Source organism: Physella acuta, unplaced genomic scaffold (genome assembly GCF_028476545.2).
Source record: "Physella acuta isolate Inbredline_101_S28 unplaced genomic scaffold, ASM2847654v3 ptg001786l, whole genome shotgun sequence".
Lineage (NCBI taxonomy): Eukaryota > Metazoa > Mollusca > Gastropoda > Physidae > Physella > Physella acuta.
The window spans coordinates 29,735-49,011 of NW_026733296.1; the positions used below are offsets into that span (position 1 = coordinate 29,735).

Here is a 19,277-nt window from a genome sequence, read left to right on the forward strand (position 1 = left end):
TGTTTAGAACAGGGGTCTCCAAACTACGGCCCGCGATGTCCTCTCATCCGGCCCTCGGAAATCTTTTTGTCCACGGAAAAAAATGTTTGTTGGTGATGGCTGAGGAACTTTGCCCAGAAAAATCAATGACATGCCTGAAAGACCTGGCCCCCGAACTAAAATTTGATAGTTAATGCGGCCCTCGGACTGAAAAGTTTGGAGACCCCTGGTTTAGAATATTATTTACAAATTTTTTTTTTAATAATGTAGTTTAAGTATTGAAAGTTCCCCTTTCAGTCCATATGCAGAGAAAGTGAAACTCATCTATTTATTTTACCATTGAATATGAAACTTTGTGAGCTGACCAGGCTCTTAAGTTTAATGACTCCTGTTTAGTAAAGGTGGCTGATCATACTAAAAGTGCTGACCACACTAAAAGGTTTAAATTTGGATCCTGGACATCCAGGATCCAAACTCAAAACTTTTGGGTTAACAGTTGTGTATTATAGTCTCTGGCTATGGCGTACCACATAAAAACTAATTAAAAAAAATATTTTATAGAAATCTATATAAAATACATATCCAAATTAACCATTAGTATATTTTATTAATAAACACTGCAGTTCTTTTCATTGTTTATAAAGGAATTTAAGTTTTAAAACAGCAGAAGACATTAATCTGTTTACAAACAATACATTTTTAAAAAGTAAAAATATAGAGTGACAAAATTTGTATTAAAAAATATGTAAACAATATTTCTTTAAATCAGGTCCAAAACTAGCGTGTTGTTTCACCACTATTGGTGCATGGATTTTGCATGTTTACATTGACAGTTGGTTTACAAAAAATCTATTTTATATCCAAGTTTTTTTTTATTGATCCTGAATTGTCATGCCATCATTTTGTTCAGCAATTGTTTCACTTTCAATAATTCTTTCTCTATCAGGCTCTTTATGGTGTCTTTTATTTACCTGTTTCTGTATTGAAAGAAAATTTCTTTTGGTTTTTCTACAAAGGAAACAAGCAAACAGTATTGAAGCTGGGATAACACAAATAACTGGTAAAATGCCAAATAAGCATATCCAAAAGATGAGCCGTGGTTGACATTGAGTAAATAATTGTTCTTCTGTTGCTTCTTTTCTATCTTGAAACTTGACAACAACATCTTTTTCTGATTGCCATGGAAGATAAAACCTGCACTCAGTATCACTTGGAAAAGTGCACTGTCTTTCAGCATTTTCCACACTGAAGTGAGTACGCATCAAAGAACCATTTAAACTGATAACAGGTTCTCGCATATGATGCTTGGATGTTACTTTACAGAAAAGCACAAGATAATAATAATCATTACTGAGTATTGTTTGATTAAGTCTACCACTATTTTTTTCATGAATTTCTTCCTTACATTTGGGTACAGAAACCATCTGTAGTGTACAAGACTGACATAAGCGGTTTTTACGCCACTTTTTGAAGTTATCAGCTCCTAATTTTGGAAAATCAATAAAAGAGTATTTAAACTACAAATGGTGAAAAAAAACACCTACACTATATTATCTATACTATCACGATAGAAGTTTTAAATATATATACATATATATATTTATATATTTATATATATATATATATATATATGTATATATGTATATATATGCTATTGTTAGATAACTTTTGTAAGTCAATCTTTACAATTTATTGTTAATAATCCTCTGTTAAGCAATTTAAATTTTAATGGCATGCACTTTGTAGCACTAGCAATTAACCATGATGTAATATAATACCTTTTATCAATATAATTTCAGCATTTTCTCGCTCTGAAATTTCGTTATTCTTGCAAGCAACAACATCAATAGTAGATCCTTCTAGCAAATAAAAACTTTTTACGTTATATTCTATCTCTGAGTTAAAATGCATCGAGATATTTCTCAAGTCTATGTTTGTTTTATTAACTACTGCATGCACTGGAAGAAAATAAGCTGTTCCTTCTCCTGATTTAATTTGTAGCTGGAAAAGGAGAAACAAATTAAGATTTACAAAATTATAGTATAGTTTGTAGTCAGTGGTTCTAATAAAAGAACATTTTTATAAAAGTACCCTTTAACATGGGACCTGTGTGACCTAGCGGTAAAGCTCTAGACAGATAACCCAAATGTTTCAATCTGGGTTCAAGTAAACAGAGCGTCCCTGAGTGCACCCAGCTCTGACGGGTATCAAACTCACATTAGGGAAAGTCAAGGCAGTTGGGGGATAGAGTCTTGTGCTGACCACACTATCCCTTCATATTTCACAGAAATAAATGAACTCTACTTCACTTTTGAAATGGGAACCTTACCCTTTTAAACATTTTAACCAAACTAAGAATTTTCTTGCTTACAAAAAAGTAATACATTTTTGCCAGTGTAAATTCCTTTAGTAAATAATAATCATCCTTATTTCAGAATATATTTACCTTATAGGAAGAACAAAATGTTGCAGACATATCACTTGACATTTCATTCATGGCAACTTCATCCCCTGACTGGAGACTTATCACATTTTTACTGAATCTGTGCGCATATACATTCCAACCTGACATCCCAAATATAACAAAAACAAGGAGTGTGACACCAACACTTAAACCAACACACAACCATGGTCGTCTTTCCTCTAAGTTCACTTGTCGATCTGCTGGTGGAACCAATGAGGGTCGAAAACCTTTTGTCATTTTAAATCACAAGTCTGTAGATGGGACAGTTAAAAAAAAGTAATTTGCAAAATTACATTGATATGTTAAGAAAATAGTAGCAGTTTGAATGAGAAAGCCTGGGAAAGGATCAATCATCCCCTTCTTCCAGCAGCTTCCCTCCCCCCATATCTAAATTTAAGATATGTATTCTTATCTTACTTATAACCTAGTCACCATGAAAAAATGTTAGTCCAACAGGAAGCTAGTTATTTTAAGCATCAATTTTATTGTTAGTAAATACCAAAGCAAGAATTGCAGCAAATCGTTAAAAGACTACAGAACTAATGCTACAGACAATCCATCTTTGGTAATTTACTTGTTGAAATGTGTTGAACCAAACGTATGCTAGCAGTAGCACTAGTATAAGTAAGTAAAAAAAAAAAGAGTATTAAATTCTGAGTTTCTTTTTTAATCATCTGAATATAACAATACTGAAAATATTAAAAGTTATTTTACCTTGATAGTAAAATACTTTGATCTGGATTCTTTTACTTGTAAATGTAAAATTTGACATATGATATCAGAAATCTATTATAAGTTATGATTTTTCACTTATCACTGATCTTTATCTTTATTTTTTTTAAATGACTTAGCCTAAATATAAGCATTATGGTCTACTAAAATGTTATCAAACATATTATCTAAAATGTAAGCCTTCTGTTAAAGTGTTACCTACTTGGGTAAAATATGATATTGCACATCTATACAATGACTCACATTTGCTACGCTGTTGGCATAACTTAGTATTACATGTGTAAATTCTTATTCTTATCATTGGTTAAAAAGTAATAAATTCAAATCAATTATCTAGAATTTTATAAAATTAAAATGCACATTATTTTTCTGAAATTGTGTCTTCTAGTGTCAGTGATGCATTAATAAGCAGCTGTTAATCTTTTATTTTTATTACACCTGTTCAACAAATCAAATGGAGAACAAACACATTTATTAAACATTAGAATAAGTAATAATTAGTAAGAACAAGCGCGTCGCTAGGTCGGGTGTCACCCCCCCCCCCCCCACCAAGAAAAAAGTATATATATATATATATGTGTGTGTGTGTGTTTGTGTCAGCCTACAAAGGCACATGTATGTGAATAAGCTTTAATCACTGCAGACTTAATAGCAATGATTTTATCTATAGTTTGTTAATAATATAGTTGGGTGTGGCATTGTTTACATCATGGTGTTACCCCACCCTCTTGTCATAATTGTAGATTGGTACTTAAAAGACTATTTAACACTAATTAATTTTAATGGAACTGGCAAAAAGAACTTTTCTTCTGTACATTTTGCAATTTTTTGCCTTGGTGTCACCCGGTGTGGTCCGCACCCTCTGCCCCACCCTCACTACGCCTATGAGTAAGATTTAGGCAGTTTGTAACAGAAATGGAGCTATTGCTTGCAAACTTACAGTCTCATGTCAAACTGAAACTGTCTTTCATTAAACAATTAAATGCACGAAACCATTAGCTGCATTTTGTAATATTTAATTCTAGCTACTAGCTTGGAACGGTGTGGTCTAGCCAGTAGCATATGCAGGGGAAAGCAGGGGGAGCGGCCACACTCCCTAAGACCATTGTAAGGATAGTGGCGCCTTTTTCAGAGAATAATTAAATAACATTTTAAACAAGTTCCTCAAAACACAAAAATCAACAACAAAGGAAAACAAACTGAAACTATGAATCAATGAATTCAAAACTGTCATGTTATGTACTCTAAATATCACATTTTTAATAACTCATCGCAAGTGTATGTCCAGCCTACTTCTTGGCTTACTTATTGGCGCCTAGCTCAGCGCCAGGCATATGCGAGGCGCTTTTTTTGCCACATTGTCCACTTAAGCATATGTACTTCTGCGGTTTGTGTTATCCCTGCTGTATATAGAACGTCAACCACATACAGATTGATCTTAACTCACAAGTGTAGTCTTTGCTTGAGTTGTCAGGCTAAATTCAGCCATCCTTTTTTTTATGCGGGAGGCCTATTATCTTTGGGTTATTGTTTACCTAAAGTGTGCCCCATAAAATACGATTTTGCTTATCTTGATTATGTCAATACTAGCAGGAAAGGAAACTGCAGGTCCCTTGCCTGTCAGCTGATCTAGAATATTTTCCAAAGGCACCTTATACAGATGCCCTCATTTTTAGATGGATGGTGTAAAAAAATCGATGAAAATATATGGGGGGAGGGGGGGGGGGAAGGGAGGAAGCTGAATAAATGTACACAAAAATAAACATTCTCACACATCTTCAAGAACGTTAGTATGAGTCAAGACTATCGACACGAACATATGTACTTAATAAACATATACTTTATTGTCTGTGATTACTGTGAATGGAAAAAAGTCACAGTAAAAAAAACACACAGAAAAAAAGTCAGTTTTTGCTAGGAAAAAAGTCACAGAAAAAAGTCACAATGGAAAAAAGTCACAGAAATAGAGTCACAGAAAAAAGTCACAAAATTATTTTCAGAAATATTTTGATTTATTTATTAAAAATTGTAAAATTTTGTATGTTTATTGTTATGGGTTGTATTTTTTGATAGCATTTATTAATTATGGACGTTAAAAGAATTATGTTTTATAACTATTGTAGGTAAAAAAAACCACTCAGATAATTTACCACAACAATCTCAACTTTTGTTACGTATTTTGTTAAATACACGGTAGAAAAGTTAATTATAAAAGAAATTTAGGCATATTATTGTGTTTTGCATATGTTTTGCCGTAGGCTATTCTCTGGTCAGCCTCTCCTTAGTCGGCCTTGTCCGAACATATTGTGTGATGTTGATGTTGTGTGTCAATGACAGCCTTTGAACCTTGTCGGATTTCTGTTTAATCATAAGTTTTGTTATGTAATGCGCGTGATAAATGTGGGCAGTAAATGTGGTTGAACTAAGCATAACTATTGTTGCGATGAGTTGAGGGCAGCAAGTCAGATTAACTTACCATTTCACGGTAATTTAAAGTTGGTATTTTTAAAACAAGTTAATAAAAAGTCTAGTGACAATTTAAGCCCAATTTCCTTGTTATCCATAACAATTTTAAATCGAGATAAATCATAGCTCCTCCTCCTTCGCCTGCGTCTCGCGCAGTTCGCTGCTAAGCCAGCCAGGTTACATGATTTACCCTCCTTTCCTTCGCCTTCCACTGCCTTTTTTGCTATATAGTACTGTAATGTATTATGTATAATGTAATTTTAAATAATGCGGACGTGTAGGGGGTGTTTAGTTGTCGCGCTTTTAAAAAAAAAATTGTGACCGAACGAAAGGATATTTTTGAAAACTTTCTTCAGCAATATTGTTCTAAATTATGGCAGGAATCGATTGGTAAATGTTTCAAGTCGCTAAGTGGTCTGGTTGCCGAGATATGGGCCAAAAACTGCATTTTTTCGAGGTTTTTTGGCTTTTCCGGGAAATCCAGGAAGGAAACCCGGGAATTTTTTTGGCCCACAATCATCCTCGGAACTTGCTTAACATATTTGCTTTGGAACTAGTCCTCGATATTGCTTCGTTCAGGAGGAGATACGACTTAAAGCTGCGGACACACATCCATCCATCCCTCCACGAGTTAATAAACGCAATTCTCCAGAATGGAAATTGCGCTAAAAAACACGATAAAAACCGTGGACTTTGGAGCATTCCATTAAATGCTGTTTATATTATGTTAAACATAATAATGATGTACATACATCATACTAAGTATTTAAGATGAATTATAAAAATTACTATGCGTATACAAACTACACACATTCCATTACATTTAAGTTAATTTGCACTCTCTAAATATTTAATACATAAAAGTATTAACAAATTTCATGCAAATATATATTTGTGACTTTTTTTCCTGGGACTTTATTTCCTGTGATTTTTTTCTGTGTGTTTTTTTTTCCTGTGTTTTTTTTCCTGTGACTTTTTTTCACAATCTTATTGTCTCAGGTAAATTTAGTTAAAATAATATAAAAACACTGTGGATAAGAGTATAACTGCCTCCAACTCAGTGTTCTTCCAGACTTTTTTCTCCGGGGGGGGGGGGGGGGGACGACTTGAAATTTTCGGGGGGGGGGGGGAGCGGTACACTTTCTTTGGTGGGGTGGGGGGCAGCGGACACTGTTAAAAGTATATATTTTCTATATATAAATATATAAATTTCATTTCGTTCAGGGGGGGCGGTAAAAATTTTTCAGGAGGTGCGAAGCCCCCTCGAAGAGATGCCTTGAAGAAACCCTGCTCCAACTAAAGTTGTTTATTTTACACAGTCAGAATCATAGCTTTTGAAACCAGTCAAACTGTGTGAATCATTTTTTTTTAAATTACCAGTAAAGATGTGAGTGAACAATAAAGTGATCAAACCCATACATTATCATTATGTTAAAAATAATCTTTAAAGAACACAAAAAGCAGTAGCTAATTAAAAATGTAAAAATCTTAAATGCAAAACCAATAAATAAGTTGTTTTATTAATGTATACAATAAACAGAATTGTTCTGTATAAGTTACTTAAAATTTTTACAATTTTATATCAACTCCTCTTTTACAAACTTTTTACTTTCTCGTATATACAAAGTAGGCTATAGAGAAAGTCTTGTAATCGTGCAAAAAAATATTATATTGAATAGTTAAGAAATTATTGATCTGGTTGATTTTGACAGTTACAATCAAACATGTATGCCTTTACATATCTATATTAAGGTGCCCTGTCAAAACGGCCCCGTCAAAACGACCCAGTCAAAATAGCCCAGTCAAAAGGGCCCCGACTTATTGGCTCCCGTCAAATGGGCTCCCGTTATATTGGCTCGCGACAAATGAGCTCCCGAAATTTAGGCTCCTGATAAATGGGCTCATGACATATTGGCTACCAACAAATGGGCTCCCAACATATTGGCTTCCAACAAATGGGCTACCGACAAATGGGCTCCTGACATATTGGCTCCCGACATATTGGCTTCAGACAAATGAATGGCATGACCACTATTGGCATAAAAGTAATCATTTTGTCCTACCTCCACTACTACTATAACCTCTTTTTAATGCCTGAATGAAATTGTTTTTCATGAACCAACATCAATTCACAAACAAATCAAGCCCTTAACAGCTAAAATCTACCAATTCTAAAATTTGGATAATGTTTAATTTACAACAGTAAAGATCTGTTACATAAAAGCGAGCACAGAAGTGAAAATATACGATATACATGATGTTTACAGAATAACGACATTTTGTTTTGATAACCTACAAGCATACTAGAGGTAGGAAAGTACAGCGTGGACCCTTCTCCCCACACACTGAGTTGGAACCGCCTATAACCGACTCAATTATGGAAGTCATAGATAAATGACCCTTAATTTAAAACATACTATATTTTATAATAGATAAACTAATATAAAAAAATAAGGCCTGCTGAACAAGAGATGCATACGTTGTATTACTTAAGAGTGTTGGATAAGCTAACTCAAGAAAATTGATGAAGGGGTCCCACTGGCAGGTGTCATATTCAATGAGACAGCTTTGCCGGGAGACTTAGTCTCTACAGAAACGGTATTGTCAGTGGTCCTTTTGTCTGGAGCCAAATAGACAGGAGCCTTTTTGACGCTAGCCTACTTGTCGGGAGTGGTAATGACGGGGGCCGTTTTGTGGAAAAAACTAAATGACGGGAGCCTATATGTCGGGAGCCAAAATGACAGGAGCCTATTTGTCAGGAGCCTTATTGACTTGAGCCCTTTTGTTGGGAGCCTATATAACGGGAGCCTATTTGTCGGGAGCCTAAATGACGGGAGCCTTTATGACGGGGTCCATATGTCGCTGGCCATTTTGACGGGGTCCATTTGACGGGGCTCTTATGTCAGGGCCGATTTGTCGGGGTCGTTTTGAAGGGGCCGTTTTGACGCCGCACACTATATTAAGAGAGTGGTTATTTCCCCTACTTTAATTCGCTTGTCTTATAAATATTCGATTATGTTAGATGTTTTTTACAAGGTTTACAAAAGAGATTGTGTTGTGTTTATTGTTTTTTGTTGTATTGTGTGTATTATATATATATATATATATATATATATATATAGGGTTTTTGTTTTGTTTTATGCGATAAATTGTTTTGCATTGTCGGCCTACATTGTGTTTTGTTCTTTTGTTTTCTATAGAGTACTCTTTGAGTGTTTACACTGTAGCGAAGCAATGACATACAGCTAGTGTATATATATATATATATATATATATATATATATATATATATATATATATATATATATATATATATATATATATATATATATATATATATATATGTAACTAGTGTAGATACTAGAGAATATTGTTAAGAACGCATTACAGTCTGACGCAATGAGTACAGGGGATGTGGATTGATAACGAACACAAAGCCGCTGCGTAGTTCATAGTTCTGATGCAACGAATGGAAAGTATTACGAATACGTGGGATATAATAGGACGGCACGACGATAAGGCGCAGAACCGAGTTAAGGACTGAACTGTGAAGACGTGTTATTTGTGAGGATAGGAACGATGGACACGTGCATTCTGATATGTGAGGACTAGTGAGGACAGTGGGGGTCAGTTGGTTCATTGTATTCTTGTGGAACATTGATGCATTGTTATGTGGAGCATTTCTATTGATTCATGTAATAAAGAGATCAATGTAAACCTGCACTTCCGAGTATCTGTATTGTGGTCGATGTTGTGTGCTGGTCAAAGATAGCACGAGTAAATACATTCGGTAACATTTGGCACTACAAGTAAATAGACTCGGTAACATATATATATATATATATATATACATATATATATATATATATATATATATATATACATATATATACATATATATATATATATATATATATATATATATATACATATATATATATATATATATATATATATATATATATATATATACATATATATATATATATACATATATATATATATATATATATATATATATATATATATATATATATATATATATATACATATATATATATATATACATATATATATATATATATATATATATATATATATACATATATATATATATATATATATATATATATACATATATATATATATATATATATATATATATATATATATATACGGCACCTTTTCTGCGATTCGCCGCACCCCTAACCTGAAAACCTGTATATGCCTCTGGGTCTAGCAATATGTTCCTATCTCAAAAGCATCCATAAGTTGTAGGCCTAGTACTTACAATTACAAGTATGATGATAATTAAGGAAATGCTATTTTCTTCATTTTACATTGTACTTATTTTTCATTTCTTAATGGCATTGATTGAGCCAGATAAAGATAAAATAGCTTTTTCTTCAATTCAGTAAGTAAACAGTTTAATTTGGATAAATCCTGATATACAATGCAAATTTTAATATTGGAATATGGCGGAAAACAGATTTTACAGCAAAATGCATATTCATAATCTTCCTAACCAGACATCATTTGGTGATTTTGTTAATTATTAGAAAGAGCCATGTCTTTGGAAGTTATGTGGGCAAAATTCTTTGGGGAATTTGTTTTTGATGATATTTTATGCCCCGGTGAAGTATACTAATCACAACACAAGCGATCTAAAATGTTTACATTACACTTAATCGTATTTTGATTTGCACTTTCTGAGGACATAAAACTAATAACAAATTCCATCACATTTGTGAATATTTTCCGGTGACTTTACAGTAGTTCATGTTTCTTCACCTAAGCATACCTAGGGTGGTCAGCACTACACCCAGCCATCCTTACTTTCCCTAATGTGAGTCAGGTACTCACCACAATATTATAAATTAATAGCACTAGACATTTACATCACATTCAAAATGTAGATTAACCACACTCACTCAACTGAAATTTTTTTTTTACAACTCAATGTAGTGAGGTCTAAAAATCCACAAAATTCACAATACCAACAATATAATTACACAGAAATGTCACCAAAGCATAAATTTATTTGTATTTATGAATTTATGTCAAACTTTACAAAATATAATACCTCTGTAGCCTATAGTTTATTTCTATAATTATTCTTGAAAAAAAATATATATAAGCATTTTGCTGTCCCAATCAGTTTCCTGCCATATATAATAGTTACATAATAGATCTACATACTATATAAATAAGCCTTTTTTTGTTTAATTCCATGCAAGTACAAAAATTAAATAGTAATAAAAAGGTGTAGATCTTAATATTAGATATGATACTTTTTTCTGTGAATTCCTGAGTTATTTTTAATGAGATTGTTTAGAAAGTTTTAGATTAGGGGATGGCAACTCAGGATATAGTCTAGACATGATTTAAGGTAATCTATTGTTATAGGTGCGTAAAATCGGCCAAGGCTAGTAATGTGCGAAAATGTTAACGAAGTGACTACTCGGAAGAAGATTTTTCTCCCCAACATCTCCACTTAGTCGGCAAAAGATAGCTCTGCGCGTGCGCAGTGACCTATGGCTAGGGTTAGGGCTAGAATGAAGGTTAGGGATAGGATTAGGGTTAGGATTAGGGATAGGATTAGGGTTGGTGTTAGGGTTCTACGGTTGTAAACACACGCATGCGCAGTACCATCGAAAACATCGCCGCGATGACAAGTCATAGTTTCTCTGCATTGCGCATGCGTATCTTATTCCGGCTAGCATCGGCCAAAAGTTAATGCTTTAATAAAAGTATATTGTGATATATTTGTGTCAAATATTAGAGATAACTGAATAATAAACCAAAATAAATGGCTAAATATATCAATATAGGCCAGAAATTAACTTTAAACAGCAGTGTTTGCAAGCAAGATTTGCTATATAAACATCGGCCATCTGTAAGTAAGAGTGGTTTCCCCTGAATCTCTAACTATACTTTTACCCAAAAAAAAAACAAGATGGCTGCTAAAACTAAAAGAGCATGGCTGCATGTAATGAAAACATCGCTAGACAATATTTTAATACAATTGATTGTTTAAAAACAGGTACATTTGGGGGTCATCCATTTATTATGATGTCTACAATTTGTTAAGATTTTGGACCCCCCCCCCCCAAATAAAAATAATAATATAAAATAATATTAAAGTCAATTTTTTTCGGACCTACCCCCTCCCCCCTCGTGGACGTCATAAATGGATGATCCCTTAATGAAACTTTAAAATTTAAAATGTTTCTATAACTTTAAAAACGTCATAAATCCTCCTAAAAATGTAAAATAATTGCTAAAATTTAATGAGTCACCTTTTTATCACATAAATACTAAATCTAGCCACGGACAATTTTACACGCACCTGTTCAAATGATAGAAAAAATAGATCTAATCTATATCTATATTACCATCATATAGATCTATAATATATCATAGTTCATAGTCCAATGGCAATAGGCCCTAGGCCGGTAAGCTATCGTTTTAGGTACGTAAAATTGCCCGCGACTAGTAATGTAAAAAACTCCTTAAATTTTAATAATTATTTCACATTTTGAGGAGGATTTATGTTTTGAAAAATACAAAAATGTTCCCTTGTTTCATTTATGTACCTGTTTTTATTTAAACAATTGAATTAAAACTTTTCAGTAATAAATGAAGACTAGCGATGTTTCCAACAGATGCAACCATGCTTATTTTCTACGAGAAAAATGGCACGTTGAGGAAGGATACAATGGGCGCTAGGTTGATAGTGCTGTCTCTTTTCTCTAAACTAAAACCAAAACCAAAGTCACCACCATAATTCAATTTAACAGGAAACAAAAAATTACAATGAAAACGGATTTTTATCCAGCATTGGTACTTTAATCTATACAAAATATAGTCATAGGCAAATCCCTAAACCATGCACCTAATCTCATTCACGACAAAAGTCGCATTTAGAGTTTCTTTCAGGCAACTCTACTTGTGAGGAAGAGATGCATGAAAAAAACTGCACGCTAAACACTTTTTAGATTAGAAAAAGTTCCCCCCTCCGGGAAGGAAAGTCTGAAAGAAACACTGGTGTCGCGCTTAGCCACTACCCGAAGAATCGCATGAAAGAAACTGCAAGCAAACCACTTTTTAGATTAGACACATTAATTAGGCGGTAATTTTATTATAGAGTACCGATGAGGAAATTTCTTTTGAGTTGGGGAGGGGAGGGGGGCGCAGACGTTCTTACGCGGGGGTTGGGCTTGGCCCCTACCGGAAGAATTGTATGAAAGAAACTCTTCACGCAAACCACTTAGATTAGACAAAATTTCCTTTTTATTCAATGTTTACTCGAGAATCAGAGACGTCATATTACTGTGTGCACTCTCCGGCTTGATACTATTTTCTACTATATGCTCCAATGTGATGTCATATTTTGTTTTCGTTTAACTATGCATGTTTTTAATTTGCTTGTGTTTTCTCTATAGCGTTCTTGTCAGATAGATACACAGATAGATACATAGACAGACAGCGAAACTATTATATAGAATAGCAGCCATCTTGTTTATTTTTTTTTATAGTAAACTTATAGATTCAGGGGAAGCCACTCTAACTTACAGATGGCCGCTTTTTATATAGCAAATCCTGCTCGCAAACACTGCTGTTTAAAGATAATTTCTTGCCTATATTGTAGGCATTTTGTTGACAATTTCAAAATGATTTTTTAATAAAAAAAAGTATCAATAATAGCTAGCACACTAGTAAGCTAAGCCAATTTAGCATATATTAACTTTCTGTGCAAAGTCATTATTAATGAAAAAAATTCCAAAGTCAGGTCGGCCTGTGGCACCTTTCACTGAACTTGACTAAAGGAAAAAAATATTTGACTTGTGACCTTCATTAAAACAGAATTTACTTATGTTTTTTTTTTAACTATTTGTAAACATGTGCTTCGTCTTACCCAATAAGTAATAAAAATTTGAAAATTAATTTTAATTACTGTTGTAAAGTGAGATAAACAGCTTAATAAACACATGCTTTCTTGAGGGGGTGTGGCCCAGGTGTGGCACATCGCATTGTAACTATATTTCTGTGTTTTATGACTATATTTGTACACAATCAGGATACTATGCTTTTAAAATTGATAAAGGGTAAGTATACTAAGTTACAAAACCTGAAATCTAAATTCAGTTTAAAAAATAATGAAAACGATCACCAATGAAGAAAGCGTAAACATTCTATTTTTAGGTGTGACATAAATAACAGTCATAAATCTAGCCAAATGATTGGATTCTTGCACGTCACACATTTTCCCGCGCTTTTCGTGTTCACCAAAAAAAGATTATAATAAAATGACATTATTATTTTTACAGAGCTTATCTCATGCCTACAATAAATTATTACCATTTTATTGTAATGTGTGTAAAATTAATGCTTTCAAGTTTCAAATAAGCATAGTCTGGTTAAAAATAGCAGCGGTATTTTAGAGTTTTTTGATTCGAAAGATAATAATTATATAGAGCTACTTTCACTATGGCGCCACTTGCGAGACAAACCAAGAAATTAGGCCAAAAGTAGATCCGACAATTCTTAAATAACAGACTTAAATAGAAACGGATAGTTCCGATTTCTTAAGTTAACGATGGCTTCGTAATCATTAGTTTTATCCCTCTACCCATTATTAGTGAAAGCGAAACTGGTCGCCATTTTTGGTAAGCGCATGAGCCGTGAGCTGGCTTCAAAACAACAAACCCGGAAGCTGTGAATCGAACGGCCTACTATATTGATATATTATTAGTAGCCATTGATTTAGGTTTATTATTCATTTATCTAGGGTAAAGGAGGGCGTTAAGAGCCGTGTGGTATTAAGCCCCAATCAACACCCCACCCCCACAAAACCCCCAATAACACTGCTAATCTACTTCTGAGGTAACAACCACTGCTGTTCTTTGATAACAAAGAAGCAAAGGATTCATTTTATGTAATTTATGACCCACTTGGTCCAATAGGGAGAGGATGAGACAGGATTTAATCCCACTGCTCTTTCCCTAAAATTTCTCATCTCCATAAAACCATTTTGTGAACTTTTTTTCCAAATAGACATAACTTGGGAAACTTCACTTTGTAATAAACCAAATGAGTTTTTCAAGCCCATTCTTTGTTCCTGTATTAGAGCATTGGTTGTTGTACATTTTAACACTATTTTTATAGCTATGGCTAGAATAGTTTTATTTTGGTGAATTTTTTTGCACAGTGATTATTGGTGCCAAAACAAAATGGCCGACATTTGTCCCATTTTACCATGCTATAAAGTTTTTATCATTATTAGAGTAAAACTTGACTGATCATTACCATAATGGTTTTATTTGTTAGATAATAACTAAATCTTCATGAATGCATTAATTTTGTTCACTAGCTTGCCTGTTTAGAAAAGTTATAACAGATACTGTTATGTGGCTCTTGAAACCCTATGTGCAAGTTTCTCATTTATTAGACCACTGAATATGAACTGGTATAGGAATAATTAACACAAAATGTATTAATTGTTAAACAGACTTGTGTCTAAATGATAGAAATACAATTCTAACCAGCTAAAAAGTAAAAATTCAGCCATCTGATGTTAGCAAGGTAATTTTTAAAATGGTACTTGTACTTATTACCCCTAAGGGGCAATACACCCGACTCAGCCCCCACCTGTTTCTAATCAACCATAAAACTTCTAATCTCTTTGTAGGTAACAGGAATAAATGTTCTTAGGTCTCAGCCAATCTGGGGCGGTATGTTATGTAATTTATGACCCTCATGGTCCAGCAGGGAAGTAAACAGACACATTAATACCACTGCTCCCTCCCTCCCCCTTACAATTTCTTACCCCCATGATACCCAGCCCCCACCAGTTTCTGGCCCACCATAAAACTTCATCTCTTTGTAGGTAACATGGATTACAGTTACAGATCTCAGACAATCTGTGGTGGCACGTTATGTAATATAAGACCTTCATGGTCTAGCAGGGTGGAGATCAAAGAGGAATCAGTACCACTGCTCTCCCCTCACAATTTCTCACCTCCATGATAGCCAGACCCCATCTGTATCTAACCCACCATAAAACTTCATCTCTTTGTAGGTAACATGGACTAAGTTCTTAGATCTCAGCCAACCAGAGATAGCATATCCTTATGTAATGTATGGCCCTCAGGGTCCAGCAAGGAGAAAAAAGGGGAAACCAGTACCACTGCTCTCCCCTCACAATTTCTCACCCCCATGATACCCAGCCCCCACCTGTATCTAACCCACCATAAAACTTAACTCTTTGTAGGTAGCATGGACTTAGTTCTTAGATCTCAGCCAACTAGAGATAGCATCTCCTTATGTAATTTATGGCCCTCAGGGTCCAGCAAGGAGAACAAAGGGGAAACCAGTACAACTGCTCTCCCCTCAACATTTCTCACCTCCATGTCATGTTATGTAATGTATAGCACACATGGCTTATCAGGGGAAAGCATTAAGGCAGATTAGTTAGTACCACCCCTTTTTACATACAAGAATGTTAACTCTGGACAGCTACACACTAGTATACTAGCTACACACTAGGCATACCAATGTGCCTACTGTAAACTACTAGACTTTAGGCCCTATGTACACCTGCAATTGTATCAATTGTAGACTGGGCCCATTGGGGCCTAGTGATAGCTAGTATCAGTTAAAGTGTGTGTACACAGCATTAACTATTTTGGGGCTAGAAATTAATTATTTTTATTGCGGAGTTAGTCTAAACTAGGAGATAATACTTATTGCCCCATTGCCCGGCTCCTTTCGCCCCAAATGCTGATTTCGGGGGGTATGACAATAAATGTTCAATTAAACCCATTTAAAGTATATTTAATAGACTTTGTTATTATTTTTATATTGTGTAAGATATGTTAGAATAATTCTGCCATATTTTCAATACTAAAAAATTCTTAGATTAGTAGAAATCTTTAAAAATGTACAGGTGCTAAAAAGTGTGGCTCTTAACGCCCTCCTTTACCCTATAATATTTGAGACAAATATATCACAATATACTTCTATTAAAGCCTTGACAATGAGTTAACCTTTTTGAACATTACTAGACGTGGGTGATTTTAGGTAGGCCTACCTAAAACGATAGATTACCCCTAGGCCCAATAATTTAATTTAATATTATTAGTAGTATAATAGTAGGCCTAAGTACTAACTACTTAGGTCTAGTAAGTACTAAGTACTAAGTAAGTAGTAGACTCTAGCTAGTTATTTAGTTAGTAGTTGTTAGTTATAGATAATAGTATAAATAGTATAATAATAGTTTTAGTAGTAGTAGGCCTATTCTCAGTATTCTGTTACGACTGTTAGTTTAGTAACTTAAGTTTAATAAATAATAATTTGAGCATATTTTCGGATATTTTTAATAAAATATTAAAATAACTCTATAGATAACTGAATACTGAATAGTTACATGGTAAATCACCAGAGCCAATTAGGGTTAAATCTATACAAATATCCTGAAATTACGATATTCGAGAAGGTAAATTAAATTTGCCATTTAAAACAGCAGCCATCTTAAGAAAATGTTATTTAGGGTTACTTCCCTTTAAAATGTATTTGTATTAAAATACTAACCGGCCAGGCCCTGCACTGGCTTTTATCCTAAACTTATCTGTAAAGGGCCGTGATTTGTGTGTTTATTATATAGTCCATAAATGACGTCACACTCGTAGGTGGGAGGGGGGGTTCGGTAATTTTGTGACGGTGTGTGATGAGGGGTCGGGGGGGGGGGGGGGGGGGGGGTCAGAAGTTCAGTTGGTGCGACGTCACACTTCAGCATTATAAAAAAAAGCAATGTTAGAAAACGAATTTTAGACGACAGACGTTATTTCGCGTTTTAGAAAACTGTTTTAATAAATTGGAATTGGAATTGATCAAAATAATTTTTTTGACAGAGTTAAGACAAGATTTTGGAAAAATAGCGATTTTTTAAAAAATAATTCAACTGCAATTTTGAGTAAGGTTGTAGGCTGAGGTGTGACGTCATTTTAGGGGGGAGGGGTGGCTTTTTGTGACGATGTGTGATGGAGGGGAGGGGGGAGGTAAAAATCATCAAAAAATGCGTGATGTCATTTATGGATGAACCCTAAGCACAATATTTTGGTCGCCACTTAGGTTTTGGAAATTGATTAAATATCCAATCAATGTCTATATGCAAATAACGACTTTTAAAAAAATAATATAGCTAGCTAGTTGCACGAAATATTTTAAGTAGGTCTAATTAAATTGTATTCAGTGTTTCTTCCAGGCATCTCTTGTTATTTTTATAGGATAAACGGGTCTCTAGATATGGCGGTTTTAGTGTATATGTTACGGTCAAAGCCCGAAGTCGGCCAAAGCACGCATTGGCCGGCCATCGCCTCCCATTGACCAGTCAAAGTCAGTGTCGTAGCTAGGATTTTTGGCCCCCTATCAGTGGCGTAGCTAGGATTTTTGGACCCCTATGCAAAAAGTATTAGTGAGCCCAGAGCCGGCGTTAGGGGTGTGGTGGATTGGAGCTGTTTCTATTATAATACACTGACGAGAAGCCTCGTTGGTTGTTAACTAGTCTTTAATCAGCCATGATGGAAAGAGGAAGAGGAAGTGACGAGACATAAACATATATATAACAAGGGACATCACTCAAGATAACATTATAAATATAATACTAATACAAGAAGATTGAGTTCCCTTGACTTCACAATTCTCAATATATTACATCCCTTTACCCTTAGTAAACAACAACACATCTCTCAATAGAACAATTGATAGTATCCTAAAATTACCAAATATATTGTAACATGAACATTACATGATTTGAATCATTTGGTAGATTACATCCTTACAAACAAATGCAAATATGTTACAACATAATTAAAATACAAAACAATGATGTCAAAGTCCTTTTGACCTTTAAAATCATAGGTGTAACTTATTTGGGACTTTGATTGTCCTGCTTGACCTTCTCAGTGGCTTTTGATTTGGTGACTCAAGATTCTGACCATCTGGATTCTCTATCTCAGGAAATCTAGGATCTAAATCATTAATTCCAGAATTTACATTTTCTGACTCTAGACTACTTGGTTCACTCATATCAACAGAACTTGGTTGTGGAACAAACTGAGTTGGTGTGAACTGTTCAGATTTGGTGGGATTGACAGATTCACACTTATTATCTGCACAAGTTATTTTTTAACTGGTCTGCATGTCTACGGACAATAAGTCCATCATTTGTTTTTACTTTATAATACACAGGTCCTGTACATTGAACAATTTGACCTGGTATCCATTTTTCCCTTCTCCCATAATTTCTCAGGTACACATTATCATTAAGACCAAATTCTCTTTCAATGGTTTTGTGTATGTTGATGTTGGGAAACAGACCTTTGAACAGTTGGGTTGTAGTAGGTCAAGGTGAGTTTTAATTTTCCTACCACATAGCAATTTGCATGGTGCAACACCTGTTTGTTATATGAGAGTTGTGCGGTATTTGGCTAATAACCTGTTTACTCTTTCCTGGTCACATTTAGCTTCCTCTGTTTGGTATTTACTTTTGATTTCCAAATACCTAGAAGTTTCAGAAGTATTTGGCTTGTTAATTAATTTTACAGGTTTATCCTGGGATGTTTTTTTCTGATAT

The 19,277-nt window shown here is 34.2% G+C and overlaps 1 protein-coding gene across 6 annotated transcripts; it reads right to left on the bottom strand.

The window, feature by feature from the left end:
- Positions 1-208: 208 nt before the first annotated feature.
- LOC131930482 (uncharacterized) lies at positions 209-18,468 on the bottom strand. Of its 6 annotated transcripts, none has more exons than XM_059286995.1 (4): positions 18,181-18,468; positions 2,426-2,694; positions 1,758-1,980; positions 209-1,462 (listed from the first exon to the last, which is right to left on the bottom strand). In XM_059286995.1, the coding sequence occupies exons 2-4, from the start codon at positions 2,678-2,680 to the stop codon at positions 852-854; spliced, it is 1,089 nt and encodes a 362-aa protein (XP_059142978.1). In that variant the 5' UTR covers positions 2,681-2,694; positions 18,181-18,468; the 3' UTR covers positions 209-851. The 6 variants fall into 6 exon arrangements, with proteins under 6 accessions (XP_059142978.1, XP_059142973.1, XP_059142975.1 ...); XM_059286990.1 differs by lacking the exon at positions 18,181-18,468 and adding an exon at positions 17,070-17,193; XM_059286992.1 differs by lacking the exon at positions 18,181-18,468 and adding an exon at positions 4,623-4,828.
- Between the last annotated feature and the right edge of the window lie 809 nt (positions 18,469-19,277).

Coding starts and splice junctions, on each gene's coding strand:
- LOC131930482 (XM_059286995.1), bottom strand. CDS start 2,680: ATGACAAAAGGTTTTCGACCCTCATTGGTTCCACCAGCAGATCGACAA. Junction 1,981..2,425: donor CATTTTGTTCTTCCTATAAG/GTAAATATATTC, acceptor CTCCTTTTCCAG/CTACAAATTAAATCAGGAGA. Junction 1,463..1,757: donor TGAAATTATATTGATAAAAG/GTATTATATTAC, acceptor TTCCAAAATTAG/GAGCTGATAACTTCAAAAAG.